Source organism: Scatophagus argus, chromosome 18, assembly GCF_020382885.2.
Source record: "Scatophagus argus isolate fScaArg1 chromosome 18, fScaArg1.pri, whole genome shotgun sequence".
In the NCBI taxonomy this organism is placed as follows: Eukaryota; Metazoa; Chordata; class Actinopteri; family Scatophagidae; genus Scatophagus; species Scatophagus argus.
The window spans coordinates 2,467,129-2,479,864 of NC_058510.1; the positions used below are offsets into that span (position 1 = coordinate 2,467,129).

Genomic DNA, 12,736 nt, shown 5'->3' on the forward strand with positions numbered 1-12,736 from the left:
CAGAATTGACTTGCAACTGTCAATACTTGCAGTAAAAATTCTTTGAAATTCTAATTTATGGTTCATGGTTATTATGATCCCATGAAAGGTTTTGTTTAATTATCATTATTAATATTTTTTCTAGGGGGGTAGACCTGCTTTGGAGGTTATCAAGCAGAAACATAATTTTAAAAGAACAAAATCAAATTACTAAATTCCAAAAATGTGGAGCGGAATTGATCTGCCCGCAGTGAACCGAAAACTTTAACTATTAAATAGAATTTATGTATAAAGACACACTGAAATGCTTCCCGGTAAACGTATTTCTAAGTAGTTCTGATGGCACGATAACCTTAAACAAAGAGATGTTAGTACATAAAGTACATTATTGTATATTGTTCCATTGTTTATGGAACTGACATTCTGATGTCACTGGATTAGATATGAACTGTCGTCCTGCCGTACCTGTAAAAGTCTTGATCACCAAATCTTTGAAGTCTCACCTGCAGCCACAGCCTGTATGAGTACTGTGCACACTGCAGAGCTCCGTGAGGCAATACTCCGCTTTGCATTTATTTTTCCTGGTGAATAAAGTGTTCCCGGCTGCATTGTGATTCTCTGCCCGTCCTGACTGAATCTCACTGTTTCTAAGTGTCTGCTTACTAATGCATGAGGATCTGATTTGCACATTTGTGTCGGGACGCCCTGTAAAACTCTCAATGAGCTCAGTCTCTTGTGGCTCAATAGATGGCAGTAATATCCCTCAATCACTGCAGCATGAATCCTCATCCCACATAAAACACACACGCGCGCACACACACACACACACACACACACACACACACCCATGTGTGTGCATACTGTAAGCAGACACGGTGCAGTAATGATGTGCATGTGAACACACTCCCACGCACATGCTCAGATGCACATAAACACAAAGACACGAACTGAGCTCTCGAAATGACATCATTACAGCAAATAAAATGAAAAAGAATCAGTAAACAATTCCTTTCGTCTGCATCTCTGCCAGTCCTCAGGTAACGTAGAGAAGCCCAAACAGCACAGAGGGAGAGATGGGTGAGGGGACGACTTTGAGACTGCAGTGTGTTTGGCGTCACTCCGGAAAGCCAACACTGGCACCGAATCTTTCTAATGCTCTGATTAGGCGAGGGCGAAACAGCAGCCTTCAGCTCTGGGACGCCGTAATGTGCGTGCTTGTGAAAGATGAAATCAATAGCAGCAGCACCTTCATGGGGCATCGGGGGAACCACCAGCTCTCCAGCTCAATGCAATCCGTACCTTTAACTGACAGAAATGTCTCATCTCGCTGAACCCGGCGACTGCTCAGAGGTAAAAAGCCGCACTATGAATAATCGTGAAAACCATTTAATTGTGTCCCTTTGTGTGCAGGCTGCCTGGGTTCTGTGTTCGTTTTGTGCTCGCTCTCCCTCAAGATAGTCCCTGTGTCGTCATTTGTTGGCAGGATACGCTGGTAATCATTTGAATTCCCCCAGTATGTTCAGAAGATGTCAGGGAGTAGTCTCTGATCTTGTTTAATATGTGACCAGCAGCTATAAATTACCAACTCCCAGAAATGAGGAAACATGGGTACTTTTAAATCTCAAGGGAGAGCTCTCGTTCTGTCTCTCTCTCTCTCTCTCATGCACACACACACACACACACACACACACACACACACAAACAGGGGAGGGGGTGGGGGGTCGCATCCCCTCCCCCTTAATTTAGATGACATTCAAATAAAAACAAATACCTGTGACTTTTTTGTTGAAATAAGCAATTTTGCTTTCAGCCTTCAGTTTCGATGCTCCACAGGCACACCGTGCTGCACCGCGTTGCTTTTAACACATTTGGCCAATCTGTGCTTCCTGCTTTGTTTATGTTTCATACATCCCTGTTTTCTCATTAAAATCAAATGCTGAAAGCCACAGCGAAAAGGAAAACAAACTTTTCCAAACCTCCTTTGTTGCGTTTTGTTGTGCAGAACAGGAGAAGGAGGAAAACAAATAAACCGCACGGTGACATAACGGGTGGATGTTGAGCAATGCTTGGTTTGTGTGCGTATGTGATATTGTTGCAAAGCAAATTACTTTGAGTGCAAGTGATTGTTTTGTCTTAAAGCTGTAAACCACAATGTGAAATTTTAACTTTATTACTATTATATTTTCATGCTATTTTAGACATTTGAGTCTAAGTTTAAAAAAAAAAAGCAGGGAAGTTAAGATTGGATTAAAACACAAAAGGGGACACTGATGTTTTTAAATCTGAAATATAAAATGTAAGCTCTTGTGGACATTAGAATCCCCTGCTTTCTAACCAAGTTGTCCCACAGTGTGACTTTCTATCTTTCCACGGGGCTCTGAAAATGACTTTGCCTGTGACTTGTTTCTGTTGACAAATCACAACTGAGCTGTACGAGATTAAACCCAGAGCAGATGCAAGATCCATTTAGTTCGGATTTCCCTGGAAAGGCGTGTGACGACTGCCTCTGTGTCTGTACAGGAGGTGTTCCCGGCACATTTTGTTGTCAGCGTCTGTCTCCTTGATGCTGTGCACATCACTGTCTGTTAGGCACCAGAAACCAGTTGTCACCCACGTTTTTCTATTTTTTTTTTTTTTTTTTTTTTTCACATTTGAGTTTTGCAAGACTGAGGCAGGATAATGAGTGGTGAGACTTACTGTAGGGAGAATGTATACTCCTCCATCTCCTCCGCGGAGAGGTTCTCCATTGAAGGCTGCATCCTCTGTTTGTCTGCCTGCCGAGGCGGCGCGCTGCTGCTGCTCATGCTGGGGCCGCAGCTATTTGTCTTCTTGATTGGCTTCTTCTGTGAGGAGCAGGAATCGGGGAGAACACATGCGGATGTCATTTGTAATCAAAGCAGGAAACAGGCCTCTGAATTTATCTTGGGGGATGCACACGGTGACAGTGACAGTGCGGGTGGCACTTTGGAGCCTCTCCTATATCTCAACCGCGCCTCAATTGACACGAGACAAGAATGACGGCAAAATCGCATACGGCACGCCATCATTCAAGTTGAGTTCATTTGGGAAACATGCGTACAGTGACGGTGGCATTAAATATGTGATATTTGAGCAGCTGGCACTGTTTTTTTCCACACAAGTCGTTTACTGTCATCGTCATAAACACAGTCAAATGGAGTTAGGAAGTGGGGTTTTAAATATTTCACCAAGGTACTTGGGAGCAGATATTATTTGTTAAGCCGCCAACATGTTAACGGCTTGCTTTCCCTGGCCCTGTCAGCCCTGCCTGTGTTGCCCTTGGGTGGGCTTAGTGCCTTTCTGCTTGAAGTTGTGAAATACTCGCTGATGTATGTTAATGAGATCCACAGTTGGAATAAGCAACCCGTCTCGTTCTTCCGCCCCTGTCTCACTCTACCTCTCTCCATTTTTTTAATCTTTTCCTTTCCTCCATCTCTCTCTCTCTCTCTCTCTCTCTCTCTCTCCTCTCTCACTCTGTCTCTCTCCCTCTGAGATAAACTAGGCCCAGGAAGTAGTAAATGGGCAGTGCCCCATAAAAGCTCCATCCGTTTTCATAGGGCAATCTTTGCCAAAGCAAGCTTGGATTCCAGAGTGATGATAACAATAAAAAGGTGGAAAGGAGCGGGTAAGAAAGCCGGGAGAGAAAAAAAAAAAGAAAAGAAAAAAATGCAGGAGATATATAAACCGCAATGTTCTCCGGTGTCTCCCCACAATAAATTTAATGCAATACCTTAAGAGCGGATCCCGTATAGCTGGATTCCTGCCCTGTGGGCAAAGTGGTCGCCTGGAGAAAATTCATTTTAATTAGGCCTGCACTGTAGGTTGAGGGGTTGAAATCTGATCCCTAGCGCTCCCAGGCTGGGGCAGGTTGGAGATCACTCCACTTAATCATTAGACAACTGGGTTCCACACCACGACATTTGACAGAGTTAGCGAGGTTTAAAAGATAGGGCCGAGAGGGGAGGAGGGGACAAAAACACGGTCTACAGAGTCTGCAGAGAAATAAACCCTCATATCAGCAAACTCATTCATTTAACAGGTCATCTCTGATTAATGGTGGTCTGTCCGTCTGTAGAAGGAGGTTAGTAGGAGTAAAGACTTGGAGGGAGGGATAGGGGAGAGAGGCAGGAGGGGAGGATGAGCATGTGTTCATAGGCTTCTAACCACCTCGACAATAACATCACAACAACAAAAGGCCGCAGCCGAGCCACAATGGCAGGGGCGGACCAGGAGGCAGCAACGCCACATCAGCACACAGAGTCATTTTGCAATTACCACTTCAAAGTATGGCAGGTAACATGCAGGCTTTGATTAATTTAGCTTAAGTCCTCTGTAGCACAGGAAGAGGCGTGTTTAGAGCGGCTTGGAGAAAAAAAAAAGGGAGGCCTGGCTGGCTTTGCTGATTTCACAGAATTTGAGCTGCTTTGGCTTGTCAAGCAGATCAAAACTGGCTTTGAAGGCTGAAAAATACCTGTTAGTGTGAAATGTATTTTGACAAATCTCAGATAATAAGCCGGGGAGGTGTGTGCAGGGGCGCAGAGAGGGGCGGGAAGGAAGGGGAAGGAAGGGGAAAGCGGTGAGGGTGCTCATTTCAAGGGTGGGAACACTTTCCTCTAAATCACAGAGTTACCTTGTAGTGAATCCCACCCTCTGCTTTCTCCCTGCATGGATCACTCTTTTCTCCCGTGTTTCCAGAAATGGCTCCCGAGGACGAATTCTTCCCTGCATCCCAAAAAGAGAAGCAATGTGCAGTGAGTGTGAAGAGGAAAGCGAGGCTCATGTTTGTTTTCTTTTGCAAACCACATCTGGCACTCCTAGTGAGGCTCAAGGGTGGATGGCTGACATTTATGTTAGAAAACACAAACGATACGAGCTGTTAAAAGTAAATGAACAAAGCAAAAAAAAAAAAATCCAAAACAGAGACAAATTACATTTAGCTGCAAAATGAATTTAAAATTGAGCTTAAAATTGTCATAACAATTTTTTTTAAAAAAAAAGAATAAAAATGTTAAAAATGCTGCAGTGTAACAAGAAATCCAATGAAGTACTCTTGCTGTTGTCCTGTTTTTCTACTCCTGAGCAGGTAGTGAAGCTGTTGGTGCACCAAAGGAGCAACAAAGGCTGATTTCAGTCTGCACAGACAGTCCTCTCAGAGCCGAACCTTCCCAGCCGCCACGCTCTAATGTATGCAATTACAAATGATGAAAAATCGGAAAAGAAATTAAGTTTGGTTGTAATACATTCACCCATTCTTCTCTTCTTTGGAAAATTACTTTTGAAGTATTTTTTCATCCTAACCCTCTTTTTTTCTTTTCTCTTTCTCTCTATCTGTCTCACTTCTTTTTTCTTTCTTTCTTTCTTTTTTTTTTTTTTTTTTGCTGTAATTTAAATGGTAAGCCGCCAGATGTGTGTCTCATGCTTGAAGAGTCGGAGATCTGCATTATTTAGCATATTAACATTCACCGAATTTAAAAAAGGTTTCCTGCATTGCCTGGAGGTTGTAATTAAGTAAACCTTAGCTTGATACATGTAAAAATCTCACTATGTGAAACTTTTTTCCGCCCGTGGAAGCACTCACATCTATATAATACATATGGAAACCTCCACGATGATATAATTTTTCTCCTGCTGCGGGATTAAATATATCAGTAATAATAACTTAAATACAGGCAACACATCAGAAATCCGTCTGACAGCTAAAATGTACTTAAATGGCAGGAAGAGCTGCTCTCTGCTATTTTTGAGGGAGTCTGAAATCAGATTTCATCCTAACACAGATGTAGTTTTTAATTACCACCACTTTGCTGCTAAGCATTTGGAGCGCCTACAGTTACAAGGTAATAAGGTTATATTTGTTCTATTCCAGGGGAAGAGTAATTTATTATTTTTCTACATTTTCATGACATTACATAACTGTACACTCAATTTTGTGTCAGTGTTAAGATTCCAATAATCTCACGTCAGTCAAATATCTTTTTGTACACCGTCTGGAACACGACTGCATGCCTGGACTTGAGGACAAGATATTTTCACCCACTCTGAAAGTTGATAAAAATAAAAAGCAGAAAATGTCAGAAGAGGAAAAAGCACCAAGAAAGTGAGCGGCGATCAAGAGAACGGAGAACCTTTTGTGTCAGACGTACAGAACGTGAGCACAGGAAACACAACACATTTCTTCCTTTTTTGTCATGTGTTGGTTTAACAGGCTGTTGCTAATGTTCTCAGTGCAAGTGAGCAAATATTACATTTTAACAAAGTGTGTGTGTGTGTGTGTGCAGACCGAGCCAAGCAGCCCATGGCCGCTTTCTCACGCACGCACACACACACACACACACACACCTCAACCTCTATTAGCAAACAACAACAACAACCACGGACTAACAGACTTGGACCACCATGGATTAGGATGTTTACTTAAACTACACAACCGAATACACACACACACACACACACACACACACTTGCTAATGCGCAGATGCTGTGGAACCAGAATGAGCGCGGAGGCAGCATCGACAGCTTCAGCATCATCGACAGCTGAGGGCTACGTCTGCGAACTCGGAGCTCTGGAGCTGCCACAACTCCAGCCTCTCCGGGCACTCAAGGCCAACAACAAACTCCTTGTTATCCCCCGGTGCTCTGAGCTGTGTTAAGACCTGCACACACACACACACACACACACACACACACACACACACACACATATCCAGTGCATACGCTGCTTTGACGCACCCACACACAGAAAGGCGTATAAACAAAGATATTAATATGTAGACACTTGCATACATGCACAGCATTTTCAAGGGTAGAAATACAAATGAGTGTACCTCACAACCACATAACTCAACACACTTCTGTTCACTCCTGCTTACACACAAAAACAGGCAGAGGAAAGAGAAAAGCCCGAGGGCCGTAACACTGTCGAGACCCCTCCACCGTGTTACCGGTGAGATGCAACCGGCCTGCGATGGCGGTTCTTGCTCACCTAGGCCCCTAATTGCCAGATGATTGGTCCAAAGTTACAGAGAGATCGAAGGTCAGAGACTCACGGATTACCCTCGAGACCACGTCGGAGCTCGTGTTGAGGTTGTTATGATACTGCCAGGATTTTGTGTCGCTTCACACAAGAGTTTCTTTTCTCGTAATCCGTTGCATTTTAATGACAGCAACAGATGCTCAGTGCATACTAACATGTACATATTTGGATGTCATTTTAAGACTTTTTCACCCTCTCTGGTCAAAGTCAGATTTGTCTTTATCGTGCTCACTGAACCACACAGAGACTGGGGCTTTTCAGTGCATTTTGCAGGCAAGACACTGTCACCTTTGGGTGTGTTTGCCCCATACACCCTGCTTTTGTCGCCCAAGTGCAGTTTGTTTTTCCACACACACTGTGAGGGTCTGTGTGTGTCTCTGTAAACAAGCTTCAAGGCTGAATCCATTCATTTGGAATCCGGACATTGCTGAATTAATCGGGGGGATGCAGAGTGGGACTGATTGAGACGGTATGATGTCACGTTGTGGTCTGACTGGGACCAGCCTAGAGGGGAGCACATCCTGAAAGTGCAGGGCAGCACTCCAAAGAAGACATCAGATGAGGAATCCTCGAAGGAGATGGATGTTACAATGCAATGGAAAAAAAAAAAATTAATAAATAAATAAACAAAAGGCTCAGAAATGAAGCAGTGATACATTTATGGCAGAATGCGTGATCCACTAAAGGCAATCATGAAACAAGACGCTGATCTAATTAGTCATTTGGATTCAGACAAACCCATTGTAACTGGATCATTCAGCTAATGTGAAAGGTCACTGAACCCAGTGTGCCTCTAGCTAATCTCTACGTTAAAAAGCCAAATACACTCCATTATGCTCTCAGTCAGCTGAGGTAAATTAGAATTATCATCATCCAATCCAATCCATCCAGACATCCTCCAATAGCAAGTGGATCTGAAACACAAAAATGTCCGTGGACACACCATAGCACTTACAGTAATCTTCTGATTTTTTGATCAGAAACTTGTCAGAGTTATTCTCTTGAACTGGGATGACAGGTTTTGTTCTGTAATAGACACCTCACCACGCTCTGTGATTTTTCTACGGGGATTAATTAACTTAAGGCCTCAGGAATACAAACTTCCAGTCTCACTGTCAAGCTCGTCTGTGTGCACGTTATCGCAGTGACAAGAGGTCTCCATATACTCGTCCTGATTCTCAGACAAATGGGTAATGAGGAAAATCCTGGCGTCACATGCGCAGAGAGAGTGATCTCCACGCAGCACACATCAGAAACAGAGAGGCATGAAATGGGAAGGAAATGTCTGAAAACCCCAGACTTGACAGAGGACTGTGGAACAGGGGATAATTTGTTCTTCCCCGCGCTGAGTTGGATTTCCATTTTTGGCTGGGTTAAAGTTGTCTGTCCAATCGCTCCCTTCAACCTTGACGTAATCGCCCCATCTGAATGCCATAATTCCCTCCAGAGGTAATGCAAAATGAACAGATCTGTATGCAAATGGTGCGCAAACGTCAGGTCGGCTTAGGGAACGGCGTGGATGAGGTGCTGTGCAGGACACCTTTTGATCCGGATCGGGTTCACTTCCCAAGCAACCTCCTCACCTGGCTGTGAGAATGTGTGTGTGTGCCAGAGTATGCATCCGAGTGTGTTGAAGAGACCTGGTACCTTTTGCCTTGTGTGGCAGGACATAAATCTCCCATAGTGAGTGCCTCCCTCCCTCCCTTTGGAAAGGCAGTCAGTTCGTTGGGGACACTTCCCTTGTGGGCGTTAGGATCTCTGTGGGGGGTCACAGGTCAGGCGGCGGAGGAAGCGACAAGCTGTGAAATGTAAAAGACCAATTTCTTCCACATGTTTCAGTGCTGGGAGAACACTGCCAAGCTGTCAGCCGGCATCACGTTTAAAATGGGCCAGGGTGCTACCCAGCAGACCTGTCACAACTCATTTGTAATTAAAAAGCCTGTGTGATGTTTAAAGCAGAGCACCCCAGAAACTTTTGAGGACTGTTAAATAAAGATGAGCTGTGTGTGCAAAAAAAAAAAAAGGAAAGGAAAAAAAAGAGGGATGTATTAATAACAAAGAAGCTAGCCAGTCGCCTTTGTAGTAGATCAATACCAAATGAGCCTGTATTTGATTCTCCTTGACTTCAAACCAGGTGGGAGCAAGAATTATAGGTTTTTAAAACGAGGAAGTGGTTTATTATTGCTATTAACAGAGGTCATTAGCCTCCTCTGGATGTGGGTACTATTGTGGTGTGACCTTGCCTGGACCAGCAGACAAGCAGGGCAACAACATCAACATAGTTCATCTGATGGACAGACTAAATTCAGGATCACATTGGAGCTGAAAGGAAAAGCAAAGGAGTGCCAGTCCATCACAGGGCTAAAACATGGAAACATAATCATATTCACATCTGGGAAGTCTCAAATCAACCTGTCGTCGAACCGTAGGAGGAAATCAGATCACCTGAAGGAAAACTGCACAAACACGGGGGGGGACTGCAAGCTCCACACTGAAAGACCCCTCTTTCAGTGAGGCAACACTAACCACCGAGCCACTACGCATTGGCTGCAATGCTTCATTTGCTATCTAAAATCACTTCATTCCGCATCCCGGTGCCTGTGGAGTGGAGGAAAAGTGATACAAAATGAAGGAAATCAGATTACACTTGAAACGTGAGTATTCCAGTGGATAATGGGGCAGATAACAACTCCAAGACGGTAATCAGGAATGTGTGATGGATGGATCTCATGGCGGAAAGAGAACAAAAACCTCAATATTTGAAATTATAACTCAGAGATGTGTATTCCTTGAATGCAGCATGTGCTGTCTAACACCTGCGTCAACATAATATGACAACTCGTGACTGTCGAGTCAACATGCCAGCCTAACTAGTTAATTAGGCACTGAAAAGATTAAATAGCAGTCGCTATGTTAATGTAACTGTGCCTCGGAGAAACCGGCTTCACAGCAGTACTGTAAGCAGTGTTACGTGTTGCAGCTTTGACCCGACCCCTAAAAGCACAAACTGTGCTGATCGACAGGTTGTTCCAGAGCCCACTGTATAGTCACATTTACCTTCAGCACAGCAAAAACAGAAAAAAATAAGAAGCTGAAAGTCTACATGCAAAGACTGAAACGTTTATATATAAGTTTATATTAGACTTTCCTGGCCACGTACCAAAGAGGCTTTTACTTATTTAAGTGGTTGTATTATCAAAAAGCTTCATCTGGGTATGTTACAATCTATGAGTGTTGAACTTCCTGCTCCAGAATTTTCTTAAACTAACAGTAATGCTACAGTGCAGTGTATCTGTTGGGTTTTTGCATATACTCTCACTGAGAAAACATCATTTGTTTGATTTAAGTTGTGTCTGTCAGGCTTGGCCCACTCCCACTGCCTGTACCCAACCCTACCCTGGAGCACATTCACCTCAGAGGACAACTGCTGCAACTGAGGCCTGCCATTCTTCTCATCCCGGTGCTCGTGACATTAGGGTGACATTTTCTCCCCACTGTGGCATAGTCGGGGGTTTTAACACTGAACCCCTACCTGGCAGAGATGAGGAAGAGCAAGCGGAATCCGCTGACAGGTGCAGAGGAGACCCCCGGTGAGATTGTACCACAGCGGGCTCTGCTGCTCGGCTGCTGGGGCCCGCATGTGGCTGCTGTTGGGGGAATAAGTGGGGCTGTGGATGAACGGGCTGAGGGCGGAGCTGGAGTGGCAGCCGGTGCTGGGGTTGCTCATGATGAACCTCAGGTTGGGGCGTGGCGGTGGGGTTAGGAGGAGGTATCGACAGGGTGGTGGAGCTCTCGAGGCCCCCGGATGTTCCAGAAGGGAGCCTCTTTACCTGAAGCACCACAAACAACGGGGAAGTGGGTCTGTGAGCGTTAGAGGTCTACATATGGGTTCAGTGAACATTAATATAACCTCTTCATGTTCATGTCATCAGCAATTATGTTCGTATCATTCCATTGCATCACCATCGTTTGTGGGAAAACAGCATGTGAGAGCAATTACGCTACAGGTGTTACTGATCAAACTGCAAACAGAGCCAGCTATTAGTATTTGTCATAGTGTGCCATAATGGCATGAAATAATTCAATTAAGACCATAAATGTGGCCAGTATGAAGATCGTACATCCGATTGTGCTGTGCATCCATAAACATGTACAAAATGTGGCAATTTGCAAAGCAGCAGTAATGACAATGCAGTAAAACAAACAACAGGTCACAGTCGCAAAGGGACAAACACAGAGACAAACCTAACACAGAGAGCTTTGTTCTGGCTTTTAATTCAATTAAGATGTTTACTAATCTAATCAATGCATCAGCTCAAATGCATCCGGAACAAAGATGTGGTTCTTGTTTGCTCTCTGGGGCCAATTTCCAATTGCTCTGCAGAAGCTTTTTATCATAGAAAATCCAAAAATCCAACCCCCGTCTGTACAGATACACCATCCTGCTCACACACACACACACACAAGCATATAATTTAACATTCAGAATCATAACTCACACCTGCACACAATTATGAATAAAAATAAAAAAAAAAACAGATAAGAATCGTCAAAAGAAACGTGTATGCACATGTTTCCTAATCGCACGCACACACACCTGGAAGTACAGGTTGCACAGCCAGTGGTCTAGATCAGAAGAGATGAGGGCTTCAATTTTTTTAAACTGGTCCAGTTGTGTGTTCGGCTCCCCCCTGAGCAGAGGGGTTTTGAACCTGCGTCAATGACACATAACAGGTAGTCAGCAGATGTATGATTGACACATGAACATTAGACCAAACAATTAAATACTTATAGCCCAAATATCGCTCCATCTTTGATCTGCCGTTGACACACCTGCCCTGGACATGACACAAGTTGGGCCCACAAACAGGAAATGCCCCCCAAGCCAGCACAGAGTCTGTGTGGCTGGCGTGTCCTGGGAGTGCGAGCAGCTGGAAAACCAGGACCATGGAGGGGACGACCTCACAGGCTGCAGGCAGGATCTGCAGACACACAGGGAAGCCCAAAGTGAGCCACAGACTGACTCAGGTGAAGACATGTGTGAGCTTATGCAGACACATCACACAGCGTATAGAAAACTTCCTCCCAACCACAAAGTCAACGACAAATAAGACATGAGCCCCCAGGGAGCCATTTAATCTACATCCTTGACTTGACTTCTCCTTTAACTTATATCCGTGTTCTTTTTATATCCTTCTTAACTGCCATTCTTCCCCGTCCAACTCAGCAAATTGCCTAAAACAAGATGTTGGATTGATAAAGACTGTCGGCCTCAAACAGAGGGTGGAGGAGAAGTTCACGTTGCTGTTGTTACTCTGTGAGCTGACAGTTACTGAATTTGCGATGCAGCAGGCTGCCATCAATCAAACTGATGATATTAAGGGTATCTTGCATGAAGCAGAAAGTGTTAGCGGTTAGCAGTTGATGGCAAACACATGCATTCTTATTTACCCAGAGAACGGTGGGTTTGCTTAAAAAATGAACTGACAGTGAGATGTGTGCCACTTCATCCATCACCGGGTGGAAATATTTTATCCCTTTATTAGTTGTAATGGAAAACGCAGGGGACTTGTTTTAACACATAAATCATGTGTATCCCTCTCACACCCCCCCCTGATAATCTGCTTTTGGTATGCACCTGCGAAATGATGGGTAGTAGTGTCTGACTCAGGACACAAATTTATGGCATAATATCACAGATTATGG

At 44.2% G+C, this 12,736-nt stretch overlaps 1 protein-coding gene across 2 annotated transcripts in view; it reads right to left on the bottom strand.

Annotated features, from left to right (window-relative positions):
• ofcc1 (orofacial cleft 1 candidate 1) overlaps nt 1-12,736 on the bottom strand; it is a 73,776-nt gene that overhangs the window by 36,093 nt on the left and 24,947 nt on the right. For both annotated transcript variants that reach the window (XM_046371487.1, XM_046371486.1), the window contains 5 exons: nt 11,864-12,012; nt 11,628-11,742; nt 10,563-10,860; nt 4,628-4,719; nt 2,677-2,822 (listed from right to left, as the gene is read on the bottom strand). In XM_046371487.1, the coding sequence (XP_046227443.1) occupies nt 2,677-2,822; nt 4,628-4,719; nt 10,563-10,860; nt 11,628-11,742; nt 11,864-12,012 (800 nt within the window). The remainder of the gene's footprint in view (nt 1-2,676; nt 2,823-4,627; nt 4,720-10,562; nt 10,861-11,627; nt 11,743-11,863; nt 12,013-12,736) is intronic.